This window comes from Ceratotherium simum, chromosome 7 (assembly GCF_057802395.1).
Source record: "Ceratotherium simum simum isolate JZ-2026a chromosome 7, ASM5780239v1, whole genome shotgun sequence".
In the NCBI taxonomy this organism is placed as follows: domain Eukaryota; kingdom Metazoa; phylum Chordata; class Mammalia; order Perissodactyla; family Rhinocerotidae; genus Ceratotherium; species Ceratotherium simum.
The window spans coordinates 1,164,985-1,183,997 of NC_141906.1; the positions used below are offsets into that span (position 1 = coordinate 1,164,985).

Consider the following 19,013-nt stretch of genomic DNA (forward strand, 5'->3'; position numbering starts at 1 on the left):
ATTCTGGTAAGAGTCAAAATACTAATAGGAAAGCTTTAATATTTCTCAACTGTGGTATATAAATAAGAGAACATTTTAGAAAGCATAAATATTTTTAAAAATGACTTTTAGTCATAAAAAAAATGACATTTTTGACCACATGGTGAAATTAACCTATAGGTAGTACTTGTAATGGCACAAAATGATTATCAAATATTTTTGGGTAAAAAAAGTTTTGTAGTAGTAAAAGTAGTCTTAATGAAAATTAGAAAAATTAAAGAGAGAGAGAGAGAAACATCTCCCTTCTGCTCCAGGCATAGTTTAAGTCCTGTTTCACAAATAAAAAGACCCTCCCCAGCATATGGAGTAGTTGCCATGTCCTCCCAGGATGGTCTGGAGCTATGTGCACCTCAGGCTCATGCAGAAGAGGTGAGCTGTCAGACACAATTTCAGTCACAGAATAGTTTGGTAGAGGCAGATTAGTGGTATGCAATCAAGATAGATAGTTTATCCTAGCTCCAAACTGCCGCTTGGGAAATCTTGAACTCAAATGAACAGAGACTCAGTCATTATTAGTGTCAAAAAGGTATACAGAGACAAAATTTGGTTGGCAGCACGAAAGATGAATCAAGGCGAAAAAGTGACCAATTGCATGTTCAAAATCGAAATTGAGAGGCATACTACAGTTTGGAAAAACTTTAAATAACAGAAAAGTCAGACATTATTAATTGTTCATTGATTAATATTTAAAACATGTTTCTCTAAAGTAATATATTTTTAGAAAGACTATAAATTACATGTACTATCTTATTTCAAAATCTTTATTCTCAAGGTGATGCAGAAAAAAGAGTCCCCTCATATATAGGAATAAGACAGCAAAATACTTTTTAAAAATTTATGTAATTTTTAATATCTTTCCTTCAGTTGGATATTCTAAGAAATAAGACTTTTTAAAAGAGAAAAATTAGTTTTGTGGAAATATTTTAACATTTAAATGTTACACAGTTTGATGACTTTCTTAGGAAGAAATCAGGATATCAGAAAGGCATAAACTTAAAATATAGAAAAACTTAAGGAACCTTCCAACTATTTTCTAAACACTGGAAAATACGTTTACAAATTGTAAAATACATTATTCTATTAGCAAACACAAACTTTGGTCTTTAAATCAGACCCTCTCAGCCAAATATCCACAAAAAGAATGTCCTCCAGTGTCACTGCCTGAAGTGATATGCTCTGACAAATCTAACAGCTCTCTCTGCGTCATTCCTAATGCACTTGTCACTCAGTATTATCCCTCCTCATTAATGACAATGGGAAAGTTTATCTTGGGAACACGTTTTAAATCATCTACTCTTTACAATGGGACCATGAAATCTCTTACAAAACATGAGGCGGGAACTACTCTGACAACAAAACCCCTTCCTGGCAGCTTTATTCTTAATTCCTGTTCAAGGAGTAATCTGTTTATTATAAAATCATACAGAACAATATATTAAACAGAATTTGAAACAAGAATAGCTAGTGTGATTTTCAAGCTTACAAGTATTTTTACAACATTTTCATTAGGCTGAAAACACTAAGTTGAGTCCTTTTTGTGTGGTTTCACGCAACCTTCTTTTCTATTCTACATTATAAACACCTTTGAAAAGGACTTTTGTTTTATCTAATTTTAAAACAATCTTCAAATGCTAAGGACATTACTCTTTATATAATTATTTTAAAAAATAATAATACACATTAACTTAAATAAAATCAATTTTGAGTAAAACTGTACTCACATGTTTAAATTTCCTAACTAAAATGCCAAATGATTCCAACTCAAGTCTCTTATGGCTTAAAAATAATCTTACTAGCCCCAAAATTACTTTTAATAATTACATTTTAAGCTTCAATATGATCTTGTTTCCTTGTCTAAGGAATTCCTACAGTTTTTAAAAAATAAAATGAAAAATAAGTAAGACTTCTTGATCCATAGTGCCCACTTAAACTTATTGTTCTAATTTGACTATCAATTATATACATTAGGTAGTGTGGATAATTAACAGCTAATCTATTTTTGGTATGCTTCTGCTGATAACATCAATACTTGTTAGAAATGTAGCCTTCCGCCTCTTATTATTCAGTCATCAAAAGTTTAACGTTACATTTTGATTAACTTACGTATAGTAAAATAATCTTAGATTATGATACTTTTGAAAAATCACATTTAATGTTGATTTTATCACTTTTAATCATCTGAAGCTCATCTGTGAATTCAAACATGCTACAAATAAAAACATCAAATTTTAATATTTATATTGTATGAACCTATAATTCATAAAGCCTTTGTCTTCAGAATTCAAGACTATTACTCTAATATTTCTAATTAATGCTTTATTTTTTTTTAAAAAAAGTGTCCTTTAAATGATGTTGTAAAAATTATATGGGCTTCGTGCTTAAGATTCTAAGTTAAATGTACAAGAAATAACATAAAATGACTAATTTATGTTTATAAAAGATATGAAAATCTAAGGAAAACTAAGAAAATATATACTTAAATTATAATTGTTTCTCATACATTAGGTGTTCATTATAAATTAGTGATATTACATAGAAAATAGCATTTACATGTGGCTTCAGAAAGCAGAACTAGTATTAATGGGTGGGGAGTTGCTTTAGCATCTGGAAGAATTTTCTAGCGACTGTAGCTGACAGAGACTGAAATGGGTGCCTCTAAGAAAGTGGGTTCCACATGATTACAGAGAGGCTGGGTGGGAAATACGTGCACACAATAAGAAGCTGGCTTTAGGCACTTTAACGTCCCTTCTGATTTTAACCTTCTAAGAAATCCAGGTATTTTCTCAAAGAGACACACTTGCATTAATTCTAAAAGTGCAAACTACACATCGAATGATTGTATGAATTCATTATTACTCAAATAAAGCTTAATTTTAAGACTATAAATCATATCCCCTAACTGACAATTCTCTCAGTAAATTTTTTTTAAAGTACGTAGTCTTCTAGAGGAGGCGTTCTTCATATTGCAAACTTTCTCTGTAAATGAGCAGACCGTAAATATTTTTAGCCTTGCATACCATAAGATGTCAACTTAGTGATGTAGTGTGAAGTGGCCACAGACAATACATAAACGACTAGGCCTGGCTGTGCTCCAGTGAAAGTTTATTTAAACAAACAGTGGGGCTGGATTTGGTCCAAAGGCCACAGTTCACTAACCTCACCCTTTAAAGCATCAGGGGCATAGTTGGTTTAATACTGGCTTTTACTTATCTGATTTTATATGGAGCAAAGCATAAGAACCTTTCCAATAAAAAGATGGGAATGTTATAATAATTGAATGCTAAAGCAAAGAAATGGCCCATATTTCCGGCACTATGAAAAGTAGATCACATTTCCAAAATATCTTTAGCTGTGCTCTGTTTCTGGACTGAATTACACAGTAAGTCAATAGGACATGTGAAGGAAATGCATTCCGTTATAAATTATGCACTGTAATGCTTTTCTTCTGAATACAATTGTCCTTAAATTTCTATCTGGACCAGAATGGTTTCCCAGGAGGAAATTTTTAAGAAACCAAACTAAATAACTACATTGGGACTTGTCAGCTGCATGTGCACCAAGAGGTCAAGGGGATGATTTTTCAGTAATGATAGTTCTAGAGTCTGTTATTATGGAAATGATATTAGTTGCTTTACTGCTAATGTGTATTTAAATCTGAATTGTAGAATATCCAAGATGTCGTATTCAAATTCCATTATACTTAATGATTTCATCCCTAACTCATAAGTTTCACAAATCTTTGATAATATTTTTCTATTAAAAGCCAGGAAAACACATAGGCGGTAAAATCAGCTCCACTCGCCAGAGAAGACCAGGTAGTTACTGGGTCAGAGGGGTTAGAAGGTATAAGTACTTGAAACCTGGGAGTCAGGACTGATTCCTGTTGGCTCTGGGGGGGACTTTTAGAAATCTGGAAGATTTATTATAAAATCTTTTAAGATGAAGCATTCAAAACAATTTTCAAATGGCATTAAAATGGCAATAAGGAAATCATGATTCAAATAGAACACCAATCCCTTTTTGTTAACTAAAAAATATATCTTTCCACACTTTCTATCTGGTATTTTTGAGGAGTACAGCCTGACTTTATTTCAACAATAATGGTTCATTATATTATTAGCCAATATTTTTTGAAGGTTGTTTTACTTAGGCAAAACCTCAGAAGTATATTAACCATTTATGGAAACTGTATTAGCATTATCAGACTATTCCGTATGGTCTGAAATCGTGAGATTTTATGGTCATGCGTTCTAGTATGTTTTGAGCATTGTAATGAGCACATTCATTCGTTCATTCATTCATTCAGTATTTTTTCAGCACCTACATGATCTGGCACTGAACTAGGAAAAGGGGATATGATGATGAGTAAAACAGACATAAGTTAAAGCATTTATGCCCCTAAATGAATCACGTTTTCCCAAAGCTTTGATACTTTATAAAAGAGACTTAGGCGTGGGATTTTCACTGTGCTAACAAAGTATGACAGCAAAATCAACAAAACAGTTCAAAGAGGATATTCGAGAAGTAAGTAACAAGCAGAGATTACTTGGACCAGGGCTGTTTGTGGCTACTTATTTCATGACTGGCCTTAGTGTTTCTATTGACCAATCAGTCCTACAGGTTTTTAAAGGGTAATTGATAATTATTCATTGGATTATTGATTCAAACCCATTGTTAAATTACTTTTGTTTGACCCAGAAGATTTGGTTTGGCACTGACTACAAATTTAAATTTTTTTCTTTTTGATAGTACACAGCAACCAAAAAAAAAAAACACACTAGGGGTGTGAGGTTGTGTGTCTGAATGGCCAAATTCAGAGGGAAAAATCTATAAAGTGCTGGATAAATTTATTTCATTAGTATATTTTTACTAATTTTATTTTGGGAATAAAAAATGACTTGCACCGCATAAATATATATATACACACATATATAAAACATGTAAAATCTAAGTGTATTAAAATTATAAGGTACAAAATATTTTCTTTTCATCATTAGTTTTATTTTTGTCCTAATGTCTTAATTTATTGAAAAATCAGGTGACTGAATTCATTCAGCACAGATCATTACTAATACTTTATCTGCACCACCATTTTTTTCCCTCGGATCATTGGAAATGTTATGAAAGATGATTAAAATAAATCACTATCTAGTTTGATTCCTTTTTCATACCTATCCCTGACAAGTTTTGAAGTTCAATACTAGAGTCTATACATCTTAGCCATTTTGGTTTTACAGTAAAGGACATTTGAACCCTATCGCTGGCTGTGATCCAGATATTTAAACAAACAAACAAATACGTGTGTCTGTGTGTAAGCAGTTTTCCTTAAAAACTGTAGTTATATATTCTTTCTTTTTTTTTTAATTTTTTATTTATTTTTCCCCCCAAAGCCCCAGTAGATAGTTGTATGTCACAGCTGCACATCCTTTGTGGTTATATACTCTAATAATTTTCTGTAATTACTTATGTGAACAATATAGCACTAGTGTGTGTGGTTTTGCTCAACATTTTAGCAATTTGTTTGTAAAAATATTAATAAACTATGATCATGTTAGCTTTTCCCTTTGCCCACTGAATACAAGATAAGTTGACCCATTTATTTACAGGCTCAACAAGGGCAATCCATTTCATGCTATAGCACTGACCCTTAACAAAGATCTTGTAAAGGAGCAGCCTATTGCAATATGTACAAGTGACCTTTAATTGCACCAGGAGGCTTTTTGTTACAAGGTTTTTCAATGCTACACCATAGCTACAGTACAAGTTGGTAAAATATTTCTTAGGTTATTGAGCAAAAATATCAATCAAAAAACCCCTATATCAAAATACGTAAATAAAAAGTTTGAGGCATTTAAGTAAGTCTACACTATAATGATGCCTTTTAAATAACTACCAATCAGGGCCGGCCCCGTGGCTTCGTGGTTAAGTGCGCGCGCTCCGATGCTGGTGGCCCGGGTTCGGATCCCGGGCGCGCACCGAGGCACCACTTCTCCGTCCATCCTGAGGCCGAGTCCCACATACAGCAACTAGAAGGATGTGCAGCTATGACATACAACTATCTACTGGGGCTTTGAGGGGAAAAATAAATAAATAAAATCTTTAAAAAAAAAAAAAAAATAACTACCAATCAGAAAGATAAGCTATTTTTCCCATCATATAAGAAAAAAATATTTAGAACATTCATAAACAATTCATTAATTAAGTTCTTAAAAATCTAATCAAATACAACTTTGTTTTTCCTATTAGCCTTTGGAAACAAAAGCAGTTATTTCAAACTTGATACTAGCCTCATTTTATAACAGAAAAATTTAATTTTAGTAAAAGATACTTCTCTCTTTTTACAAAATGACTATACAACTGGAACTTTTACTACTTTGAAATATCTAGTGATAAATCATATACCAACAAAACATACTCAAATACATTCCAAGTGTTATTTACATTTAATATTTAAAACAAATTTTCAATAAAGTACAGGGTCAGGTATTTCAACTGATTTACTCAGAAATTTCTGAATGAGTGCAATATATTTTTGACAGTCTTACAAAAAACTGAAACCAAATATTCAATTTCATTAAACCATTCATATTGGGTATCTTATTTCTAGAAGGGTCATGCCAAAATGATTAAGTTTAATTCTCTACAACAATGGTGGGCTGACTTGACAGCACCTGACAAAACAGTTCGGCGAGCTTCACTCTACCAGATACCAAGAGCCTGAACTGGCTGCTCTACGCAATGTCCACTGTGGCATGGAGTTACAAGAGTAATAACACTGACAAATTTTAATTTCTACTCCTCAATAAGAGAACTGCTCTACCAGTTTTGTGGCTAAAGGCATTTCCATTACACCCCAGTTTCTCTTAATTATTTACTATGGTCCCCCAAATCTCACATTTTAAAAACTAATAATTTATATTTACTCTCATATTCCCTTAATGAGGAACACAATTTCTTCTTATTACTAAACTGTAGGAAACTTTTTTAGTAATATTAATCAATAAAAGAGGAAAATATTTTGCAATCATAAGATTGACTGCTTAATTTTGCTTAAAGAACTTCCAGTAAATGAAACATTTGCAACAGAAAAAAACAAGTTTTAATAAGAATGGATCAAAACTTCATTAGAACCAGTTACAATACAAGAGGAGGCAAAAATTAGGAATTTAAAAACTTGAATTTAGTAGACTTTTACTATCTTATAAGTTGTATACATCTTAATTATCTCACAAGATAATTCTTGATGTTCCAAAGATGATAAATGTAAAATAATTTAGGAAAATATAAAATATAATATAAAAACATGGTAACTATCTATGAGCAAATTAATATTTACAAAAGTACCTGAATGTAGAACTTAAGTGAATATAATCATAATATATTGTAATTAAATTTGGGATAATTGTGAACCATATCAAGATAGTTGACTGGAACAAGGGCACCACACTTTTTTGTACAGAACACTTTCCTCAGCTTATGTAGCTGAGATCTAGAAATCCTACAGAAACAGATAGTGTTTTAGTGACTGGATTTATATTTTTTGCAAATTAATTTTCTATAAAAAATACCTACCACATACCAGAAATAAGTAAAAAATAAGGGAAGAACAATCTTGCCACCCTAACATATTCACATATATATTATATATATAAAACATAGAAAAATGTTACATAAGGGAGAAGCTATGATTAATCCAACCCAAATTTTACAGTGTATTTTATAAACAGAGTAGAAATGCTTCCTAGAAACAGAAAAATTTTTAACTTGTATGTTAAAAGATTATATAATAAATATGTGTGTATACATACATACATACACATATACTTTTTTTTTGAGGTTTGTTCTTTTTTATCCCTCAGGGCACAGGATTTCTGGCTTATGTACTGAAGATGAGATGGCAGTACAGCTTGGGTGTGGCCAGTAGTTAGTGGTTAATAGCGCAGGCTTTGGAATAAAACAGACTTGAATTTAAATGTCATTTCTGTCGGTTATTAACTCTGTGACTTTGGGTAGATTAAGCTGCTTGATCACTCTGAACCTTAAGTTTCCTCATTCGTAAAATGTAGATAATAACGGTATATGATAGCTGTGAGGTAATCCCTAAAGCACTTGCAATAGCCCCAGGTCCCTGTTAAATACTCAATAAAACTATTTTTTTATTAATAATAATTAATAGGGCTCCCGAACATGTTAACTTTCCAGTGTAATTCTGCACATAGAATCAGAAGATCTGGATTTAATCCTGGCTCTAACCACAGCTCTATGACTTTGGGAAGGAGTGTAGCCCATCAAGATGTGTGTAGCCCAGAAATAAACCCACACATCTGTGGACAGCTAATCTTCGACAAGGGAGCCAAGAACACACCATGGAGAAAGGAAAGCTCTTCAGTAAGTGGTGCTGGGAAAACTGGACAGCCACAGGCAAAAGAATGAAAGCAGACCATTATCTTTCGCCACACACAAAAACTAACTCAAAACGGATCAAAGACTTGAAGGTAAGACCTGAAACCATGAAACTCCTAGAAGAAAACAGAGGCAGTACGCTCTTTGACAATGGTCGTAGCAGCATATTTTTAAATATGTCTCCTCAGGCAAGGGAAACAACAGAAAAAATAAACAAATGGAGCTGCATCAAACTAAAGCGCTTCTGCACAGCAAAGGAGACCAGGAACAAAGTGAAAGGACAACCCACCAACTGGGAGAAGGTATTTGCAAATTATATACTGGATAAGGGGTTAATTTCCTAATTATATAAAAACTCGTACAACTCAACAACACAAAAACAAACAACCCAATTAAAAAATGGGCAGAGGATATGAACAGGCACTTTTCCAAAGAAGATATACACATGGCCATGAAAAGATGTTCAACATCACTAATTATTAGGGAAATGCAAATCAAAACTACAATGAACATCACCTCATGCCTGTCAGAACAGCTATTATCAAAAAGACAAGAAATAACCAGTGTTGGAGAGGATGTGGAGAAAAGGGAACCCTCATACACGGCTAGTGGTAGTGCAAACTGGTGCAGCCTCTATGGAAAAGTGTATGGAGATTCCTCAAAAAATTAAAAATAGAACTACCATATGATCCAGCTATCCCACTTCTGGGTATTTATCCAAGGAACAGGAGAATGCTAATTAAAAAGATATACTTGCACCCCCACGTTCACTGCAGCATGATTCACAAGAGCCAAGACTTGGAAACAACCTAAGTACCCAGCAACAGATGAATGGATAAAGAAGATGTGGTATATATATACAATGGACTACTACTCAGCCATAAAAAAGATGAAATCTTGCCACTTGCAACAACATGGATAGACCTTGAGGGTATTATGCCACGCAAAATAAGTCAGATGGAGAAAGCCAAATACCATATGATTTCACTCATACATGGAAGACAAAAATCAACAATAACAAACAGACACATAGATATGGAGAACAGACTGAGGGTTACCAGAGGAGAAGAGGGTGGGGGGAGGGCAAAAGGGGTAAAGGGGCACATTTGTATAGTGACAGATGGAATCTAGACTTTGGGTGGTGAACACGATGTAGTCTATACAGAAGTCAAAATATAATGATGTACACCTGAAATATATATAACATTATAAAGCAATGTGACGTCAATAAAAAAGAAAAAAGTGCGAGTAATAATGCCTATGGTAAGGGTTCCTGTGAGGATCAAATGAGAATTAAATACGGTAATATATGTGAAAGCACCCAACACAATGCCTAGAACAAATGAGACGCCCAATACATGTTTTTAAATATTTCAAACATTAAAAAACATGAGTTACTGTAAAAATAGAACTTTAACAATTCAACAAATATTTATGGAACATCTATGATATGTGCTCAGGATTTAGCTGCAAACAAGACAGACTATGTTCCTATTCTTGTCAAGCTTACAACAGGTAAGGTTGAGCAAGGTTGGGAAAGTAAAAACTAACTCATAAAAGATTGTAGTAATACGTAAATGTTACACTGAGAATTAAAACAGGCCACATGATAGCAGGTAACTGAGTGAATACTTCGGATGCGCCAGTCAGGGAAGACCTCTCTGTAGATTAAATATCTACAACCCAATGACAAGAAGAACTCTTGAAAGGACTGGAGGGATGAACATTCTGGACATGTGCTGTGCAAAGGCACTGAGGTAGGACTAAACTTAGGATGTTTTAAATATAAAAGTACCCCCAAAGCTACCTACATCAACCACAAAGCTCAAGGACACCATATTTATTCAGCTCCATCATGTATTTATTACTCTTCCAGATACTATTACTGATCCTCTTCTTGGAGGATCTATTGCCTGGAACTTAAAAATGCATTTAACTGATGAAACGGGACAACCATGGTTCGTCATCATTTTTTGTTTTCTCTTTCTCTGCCTTCCTTAGACATCACAGATAACACACTGCGGGAGGAAGTGTTTCGGGGGTACCTGTAAACTGGCGAATTCTGCTACAGCAGTTCTAAAAGGCTTGAAGAGAATCCCTGAAGTACTGCAATGTAATTTTCCTGGAGCCATAACACGGAACACACACAGAGATGCTGGTACCCGCGAAGTTCAGGAAGGTGGAGGAGAGACCTTTTTCTCTTACACCCTTAGAGGAGGCTGACTTTGTATCACCCTGGTCATAAAGGTGAGATTACTGCACTACAGGTGCCACAGGATCTTTATGGAGACTCATGGACTGAAGACTATTTGACAAGATTCTAAATATTTAACTTCTGCTTTGTGCAACCATCTCCCTATTCAAATATATGCTTTCCTAAAATTTTCTGAGTAAAATGTAGTATGAATTAGTACTAAAAAAAGTGCAATGTGAAATATTAGACCCTAAGTTCAATTTACAAAATGACCACTTTTATATAAAAATTATTCAAAGTCAAGGTGTCATAAGATATTTAAAAATACTTCTCAAAGAAATGGGATTAATTTGATGTAACAATTTATAAGTTTAATATTTTAGGTGTTGATGACCAGAGAGAAACTTTAAGACATGCAATAGCCAAACATGAATTTACTCTTCCTTGCCAAATGAAGCAATGATGTTCTGCAGCCAAACTCCCAGGAAGCATTCGAAGTGAACACAAAAGCTAACAGGCCTTTTGTTGCCTACGGGAAAGTCAGCAAGATGGCAGCTTCAATCATCGGGATAATACTAAAGCTGCCTCAGGCTTTTCTCAGAATGGAGACATGTCCCTATTACTGCAATATTCCAACAAATCAGAATGCAGAGAAAAGAACACTTATGCAATCACATCCTGGAAGGGCACTTTACTCAACATTTAAGTGGAAAATAATTATAAAGAAATTTCAGAAAAATTGTCAGTGAATGTAGACTCAGGGAAAAATGTTTTTTCTCTATTAAGTTTTTCGCTTAATAGATTTTTAAAGAGCTTACCACTTAGAAACAATTTCCTTTTACATTCTCCTCAAGGAATTATTAACGTAAAGACAAAGTTTTATGACGTGGTTAAGTGAAAAGTTTGGGATTCAGGCTGCTTGTAAGAAATACTCACTTTTCCCCCAATATAGTACTATTACTGTGGAAGTGTGATCAAAGGGAATAAGCTTTCACAACATTTATATAGGAAGTTAAAAAATACTTCAAATATTTTGGGTCCTCACCTAATCAGTATACTTTTAGCATGTGTCTAGTCATGCAGCCATCTTTGGTCAATCATCAAAAAATCAAAGGCAAATTGGCATGACTCAACCCTAACTTTAATCCCACATGATTGTGTCGTGTAAGCTTGTTTGTGTGAGAGCCGCTGTGGTTTTAGCAGAGAGATTAACAACCGGACCTCAGCTGGCCCAGACCCTGCCCTGCTGATGCCTCAGGCTCTTTGAAGTCTGACCATCATACCTGGCAAAGTAGCAGTGGGAACCAGGGTGGTGTCAGATCTAATCAAGTTGTCCTCTGCAGCAGAGCTAACCATGGGGTTCACTAATTGGCCCAATTGCGGATTATACCTTTTGCTACAGATTCAAGACAATAATTTAGTTAAATGATGTTTTTTTTCCCCTTATCTCTTCTAATTAAGATTCCAAAGTGGGAAGAAATAGGATTAGACAAAACTGTGTTCCCCTTAAGGTGGTATGCACTTTTGACAGGCTCACTATGACATGTGAAATATATAGAACATAGTATTAAATCAACTTCTGGAGATTCTGTGAAACATATACGACCCTACTGCATGTCTATATCACTTGGGAATTAAAGTGTGAATATGGGGATGGTAATATAATGAATACATTAAAATGTAAACACGTAGAAAATGACATTTCCATTGGTAAGGAATGCTAATGTGGGTTTACTTTTGACAAGTGACTTCATCTATTTGAATAGATGCCTATGTTCCACTTTGGTTTTCTTTTGCTAACTGCAGTCTATCTGGGAATTGAAATACCAACCAATACTTGTGGAAGGGATCATTATCAGAAAAGGTATATTGGACTATATGGTCCATCATCCTACAACTTAATAATGCTCCTGAGCCAGACATTTATATTTCTGTTATTTTATTTTAGTTTCATAATTGTGAACTGACAAATAAGTTGACATCCCTCCCCTCTACCTCTAGATATAGTAAATATATAGTCCCCTTTCTACTTCCCATTTAAAATCTGGAAAGGCTGTTGAAAACATATGGAGGGAGGGACATAAGGAGACCCTGAACCAGAGCCACCAGGCAGTGCCTGAGATAGTCCAACATGTCAGAGGGACTGACAGCCTTGTAGTTTGCAAGAGTCTATGTTTTTCCAATATGTAAAAATTTCATATCATTCTACTGGATTACATCAAGTATACTGCAGTATTATATAAAGCTAATTTATACTAATGGCTATACCATTCTGGTCTTAATACTTAAGAATGAATCTTCTAAGTGCATCAAACATAACAGTTACTTAATAAATACTGGTTTATCAATTATTCTGTGAGAAAAAGTTCTTGGTGATTGGAGAGGTACTAGGTCCTGTATTGTGGATTACGGACAAAGTCTTACAAGACAACCTTGAGTAAACTTAATTTACTTTGATTTTCTGAACTCTCAATATTCATTCAGTGTGTAAGACCCACATTGATACACTATTTATAATAATTATTATTTTTTGACCAATTAAAGCCTACATAAGTATTGTTTATTCTTATACTGAAAATTTGCAGTGAATGGTGTATGTCTTTTGCATATTTCAGTGTAACCCAGCAACCATAATTTCTTACTTGGACTTAGAAACACTGAATCTTAGAGCTGGAAAACTGTCCCATTACCAAAGCAGAAACCCTGTTTATAATAACCTTAATAGAGGTTGCCACTAATGTAATAACATGTTATTATCATTTATATTAGAAAATTAGATTACTAGAATGTGTTAAGATATGATCAAGCTGAACAACACAAAATCAAAATAGCAAAGTAATATTAAATGCAAGTAAAAATGCTGCTGTTATGATGTCATGAAATTAAATGCAGCCACATTTCAAATTCCACCAAATCCTACTTGTTTATGTATTATAATTACATCATATTACTAATATAAAGAAAAAACTGGTCAGTGCTAATCCCAGCATTAGAGAAGCAAAAATTACAGAACCTAAAGAAAATATGTCTCAGTAATTATTTCAGCTTAGAAGTGAAGCTATGTACTCAAGTTACACATCCTACAGATGTGTACTGAACTTAACTGAGAAGGGAGTGTTTATAGGTCACTTGACCAATGGAGCTTATATAATATTGATAGCTGTATTATTTGGACCATTTTTAAAACTCCATGATTTATCTATATTACATATATTTCAGCAAAGATTTTATATCTACTAAGTGTATGACTCTGTTCTTAGTTGTAGATATAATAATAGACTCAATATACAGAAACTGTCTTTTTCATCCTTGTATCTATCCCAGAACTAATTAGCCCCTCTATAAAAACGAGAGCAGAATCATATCCACAGTAACGACACTAAAATCATGGTAAGCACCCTGGATAAGTAAAAGAGAAAGTTTAAGGTTGATTCAGTATGGCTTCAGGTTAAAAGAAATAGCTTTCCAATTCTTTGAAAAGGGATAATCCCTATAAACTATATCTGGTAACTCTCTAGCATATTTGATTAACCATAATATACTACTTACTCCTTGGCCTTATATTTATTATATTTTCTATATAAAGATTAAATATTTTATAACAAAAGGCCTTAAAAAGGGCAATGATTTAACAAATCAAAGAACAGGTACTCTAAAACTAGAGATGAGGGTGTTTGCCTGTGTCTTTTGCCACTTGTTTCCAACCATGCCACCTTTTAAGACCATGTGACAGACAGTAAATTGCAACATGTAACCAATCCACCTGCATGGAATCAGAAAAGTTATTTCTGCTTTACCTACTAAACCACCTTTCCCTTCTGAAAATAAGATGCACATTCAATGCCTGGTATATTATAGCCTCAGGCTTTATAGACTAGTATAGCAAACATTTTTTGTTTTTAAATATCAGGGCAGTTTAAAAAAATATTCATTTGTTGTGCATATTAAAACATTGTCACTTGATAGATAACTTTTCCCCCAATAAAGGAATCCTCTTGTTTCCAGTTTCTATAATATATCACCAAAGACTTGCTATCTGTTTGGATATGTATTTTATAATGTACAATGCTATATTTAAAGCATTTAATTCTGTGTAAACCACATGATTTCATCCTGTTATAATTACACCTATAGGTACTTCTATTAGGTCTGCACGGTTCTTTATATTTTTTTCTAATCACCAAATTGAATTTTATAGCATAAGTAAATAAGTTATTTAGAATGTTTCACCTATATTTTTATATATAAAAAAACTGTATTGATTATGTCATAAAGCCAAAAAGGTAAAGGATTTGATTGACTATTGAATATTAACTTCCTAAAAAACAACCATCTACTTGTATTTTGTTTTTAAATATTGCTTCCAAACCACAGGGTGACCAACTGAATGATTCTTAGTTTAGAATAGTGGGAAGAGAAGAGAGGAAACGGAACAGAGACCTGTGTGGTTAATGCAAGATCTTTCGTCTGCTCCAATGCTAACACGTAGTCACTGGTAGAACCTAAAGTTATTCAAAGGACAGGTTCCCCTTGACATTAGGTAAGTCCTTTATTTCTCCCCCCTCACCCCCAAAAGAAGACGTGTGTATGCGTGTGAGAGAGAAGGAACATGATTCACACTGCTGTGCTACTTTTTCCTCGGGGTGCAATATTTTCTTCACCAAGGAATCTCCCTGCTTACTTCGTATGGTGACGGACAGGACATCTTAGACCTGGCTGTCACAACACTCATCTTGGGAAAAAAGTGTCATGTGGAACAAAAAAACTTACATCTTTCATTAAAAATAAAAATGCAATTTAAAACAAAATGATGAGGCACGCTTTCCTTGTGACACTAACAACCATAACTTTATTCCTCTAAAAGTTTTAAACAATATCATGATAAATTTCTCAATATTCGGTCAGAAAAACTGAAACAATATTTGAACAATTACAGTGCTAGGTTCCATTTCAATGGTTTCTTTTGAGAACTAAAGCAAATTAGCTCAAGAATCAGTATTTCTATACCCTGGTTCTTGTGGCTTTAAGTGGCTTCTGAAGGGAGTACCCCAGAAGAGAAACTTCTCACACTCCTGCAGACACGACCTGCTTGAAGAACTGGCTGCCCGATTAACTATTAACTGCTCTCAATAGGATCAGATAATTAAGGACATTGATGACCATTAATTAGGAGGAGGGCACATTAATTTGTCACTGGATAGGACCCTTACAATGATTTATAGGTTAGTGCTACTTGCAAATGTGAAGGGAAAGAGAAAAAGAGAGAGAACCATTAAGTCACCTTATCAAGTGGCCAGCTCAAGAGGGCAGAGGGTCAAAAAAGGGCCAAAGTGGTCACTTAAGGGTGAAGTCCCAAACACCAAAGCAGTGCCAAGCCACATTGACCATCATTTGGTGATGAAGCTAAAAATATGCTAATTTATTGGTGGCAATTCTCTCTTTTTATGGTTTCAAGCAGTTAAGACAAGTGGCCTGCTTAAGAGCTTTTCATTTGAAAAGAGATTAAACAAAATGGTTTGTCAAGGCTGCTTGGCTGTTTTATGTCTTTGTTAAAAAAAATTGCACCGACTATACTGATAACTATCACACCACCCAAAAGCCATCTCTCTCTGAGCATTTATTTCCTTAATAAATACATCAACTCTAATTGCTTAATAGCGCTATGTTCATTTGCTCTTTAGCAAGATTAAGTTGAAATAAATCTTTTGTACTACTACTTTCTGTCCCTATTGCTTGCATAAAGGTCACAAAGAAAGTTTAAGTTTTATAGAAAATTTACGTAAAGACACTGGTGTAAATTATACTTTGTTTTACTCAGCATGAAAGCAGAAAGGTGATTTCACTAATAGTAAAGAAAACTGCTTTTAGAATGTAGATAAGGAACACAATTGTGGGTAGCATTCACATTCCACACACAAATAAGCACAGCTCATTAACAGTTAATTAAATATGCTTTTGAAAGCCTTGGAAATATGCATGTCATACTTATCACGTAAGTTTAGAGCTTACTTTTAATAGACATTTAAAACAAAATCATTTTTGCTATACTCTAATGATACACCATTAAAATAAAAAAGAATAGGACAGTCTAAAAAAATTATTTTGTTACATCAAATGAACTTAAAAATATTTAGCATGACATCTAAGAATTTCATAAACGTAAAAAATATATATATAAAGAGATACTATTTACCTCAAGACTATGAACTGACATATAAAAATTCTCTTACCTCAATGGTGAACAGCTTCCTTTTTAATTTGAAAGCTAAGTCTTTGACATCGGATACATCACCAATCAAGTTATTAAGTCGAGGAATCTGCCGTATATGAATCAAACCTTGCGGGAAGGAAATTAAAAGAAAAAAATAAAAACGGCTGTCTTGGATGCATAAATTAAAGAGTCTTACAGTAGAATCCTGTAAATTTACACACAAGCATCCTCCTCTTCTAAAACTAGAGCTTACTACCAGGAGCAATGAAGCAAATGGTGTGATTATACTCAAGTAATCAAGCAGAATAAGATAAACAGAAATCCTTGTGCGAGGAAATCTAATTGCACTTTGGTACAGAAGTACAGATGTAAAGAGGGATCTTAATACTTGTCAAAACTACAGCCGGTTTGTGTGCGATTTTCTCTTGTATTTACAGTAAGCAAATATGGCTATCACCTTGCAGGCTGCCCACGGCACCACTGAGTGATCTTTATTTTATTAAATGCACCAGTAAGCAGCCAGCAAAACAAGGCTTATGGGTTACTGATAACCAGTGAAGCACTAACGAAAATATTTCATTTTGTACCTTATTAATGACTTGAACAAACCATTGAAGAAAACTACATTTCAGAGCATACTCTAGGATCAAACATTAACCCCTATGCCATCCCAAGACAGTCCTTTCTGGGCATATTAGAGCTTTCTGTAGCTGTTATAAGCTTCGTGACAGTGCTAGGGAAGCCATGAGCTTGGGCCTCTTGTCAGCAGAAACACTGCTCATCCCTTCTGACAAGGGCACTGGATGGCTTTTGCGCAGCTTAATGCACTTTCTGACTAAACTCGGGGTCACCTGCCACAGATGAAGACATGGAAGATTCTTCAGTGCGTCTCTCTGCCTGACTCAGCCCATATTTAAAAATCACCACCCCAAAGACACTGATCCCTAAACATGGGGGGAAAAGGCAAACCCAGATTTGAACAAATTAGATAAATTTTATTTACAGAACTGCTTCTCTAGTATAGTTTCGTGTGTGTTTGAATGCTTCATAATGTATGTATTAGTTTTAGCTTAAAAGGGTAAACCTCCAGGTGGTTAACTTCAGAAACAGCTCCTTCAAAAATAATTCAACTAAAATAATCAGCTTATTTTTTTAAACTCAAAAAAATGCAAAAGGTGTTACGGAGATAGCTTTTAGATACAAATTAAAAATATCTCATACAGAGCTATTTAGTAAAATATATTAGTAAGTTCACCAGACTAATTTGCACATTTCTCATCTGAACCTTGCATGTGCTTGTTTAGCTAACTACTATATCAGGAGGCCTTACAGAATAAAGGAATGATTCATAAGGTCTTTCTTATGAATAGAAAGTTTACTTGTCATCAGAACCACCCATTCATCTATGGGGAATAATTTATTAAATCAGAGATTTCAGCACAAAAAATCATAGCCTTTCAACCTTTAAAATATTTTAATCAAAATAATATTTTTTTAAAATATAAAATATAATTTTACTAAATCTATAAGGTCATAATACTTATAAAGATACTCAGATATAACTTATGAAGGTAATATTTAACTTGAGTTGTTTAAAAAAAATGGAAATAATAATAAAGAAGTAATTTATCCAGTTATAAGATAAATAAGTCCTAGAGATGTGATGTACTGCAATGGGGACTAAGGTTAACGATAATGTATTGCATATTTGGAAGCTGCTAAGAGAGTAGATCTTAAAAGTTCTCATCACAAGAAAAAAAAACTGTAACTCTGTATGGTGATGGATGTTAACTAAACTTACTGTGGTGATCAATTCACAATATATACATCTATCAAAGCATTATGTTGTACTCCTTAAACTAATACAATGTTATATGTCAATAATAGCTCAATAAAAATTTTTAAAAAAGAAAAAAAGGAAATAGTTTAATTTTAATAGCTCTCTTACTAACATAGTGACAATAATAAAGTAAACGAATTGTATGTGTAGAGGGTTAATCTGAGCACATACCATACGCACACTCGCAAGTAAACGATCATGAGGCAAATTATTTTACGTAGCTTTTGTTCATAGCTGATATTTTCTAGCCTTTTAAAAACTACTTGATTGTTAGATTGTGGTATCTTATTTTTTTTAAAGGTTGTGTGCTGACTCTTCGAAGCACT

At 33.8% G+C, this 19,013-nt stretch overlaps 1 protein-coding gene across 8 annotated transcripts in view; it reads right to left on the reverse strand.

Moving 5' to 3' along the window:
• Nucleotides 1–19,013, reverse strand: part of ELP4 (elongator acetyltransferase complex subunit 4) — a 240,597-nt gene that overhangs the window by 110,188 nt on the left and 111,396 nt on the right. For all 8 annotated transcript variants that reach the window (XM_004418554.2, XM_087433049.1, XM_087433045.1 and 5 more), the window contains one exon: nt 16,867–16,973. In XM_004418554.2, the coding sequence (XP_004418611.2) occupies nt 16,867–16,973 (107 nt within the window). The remainder of the gene's footprint in view (nt 1–16,866; nt 16,974–19,013) is intronic.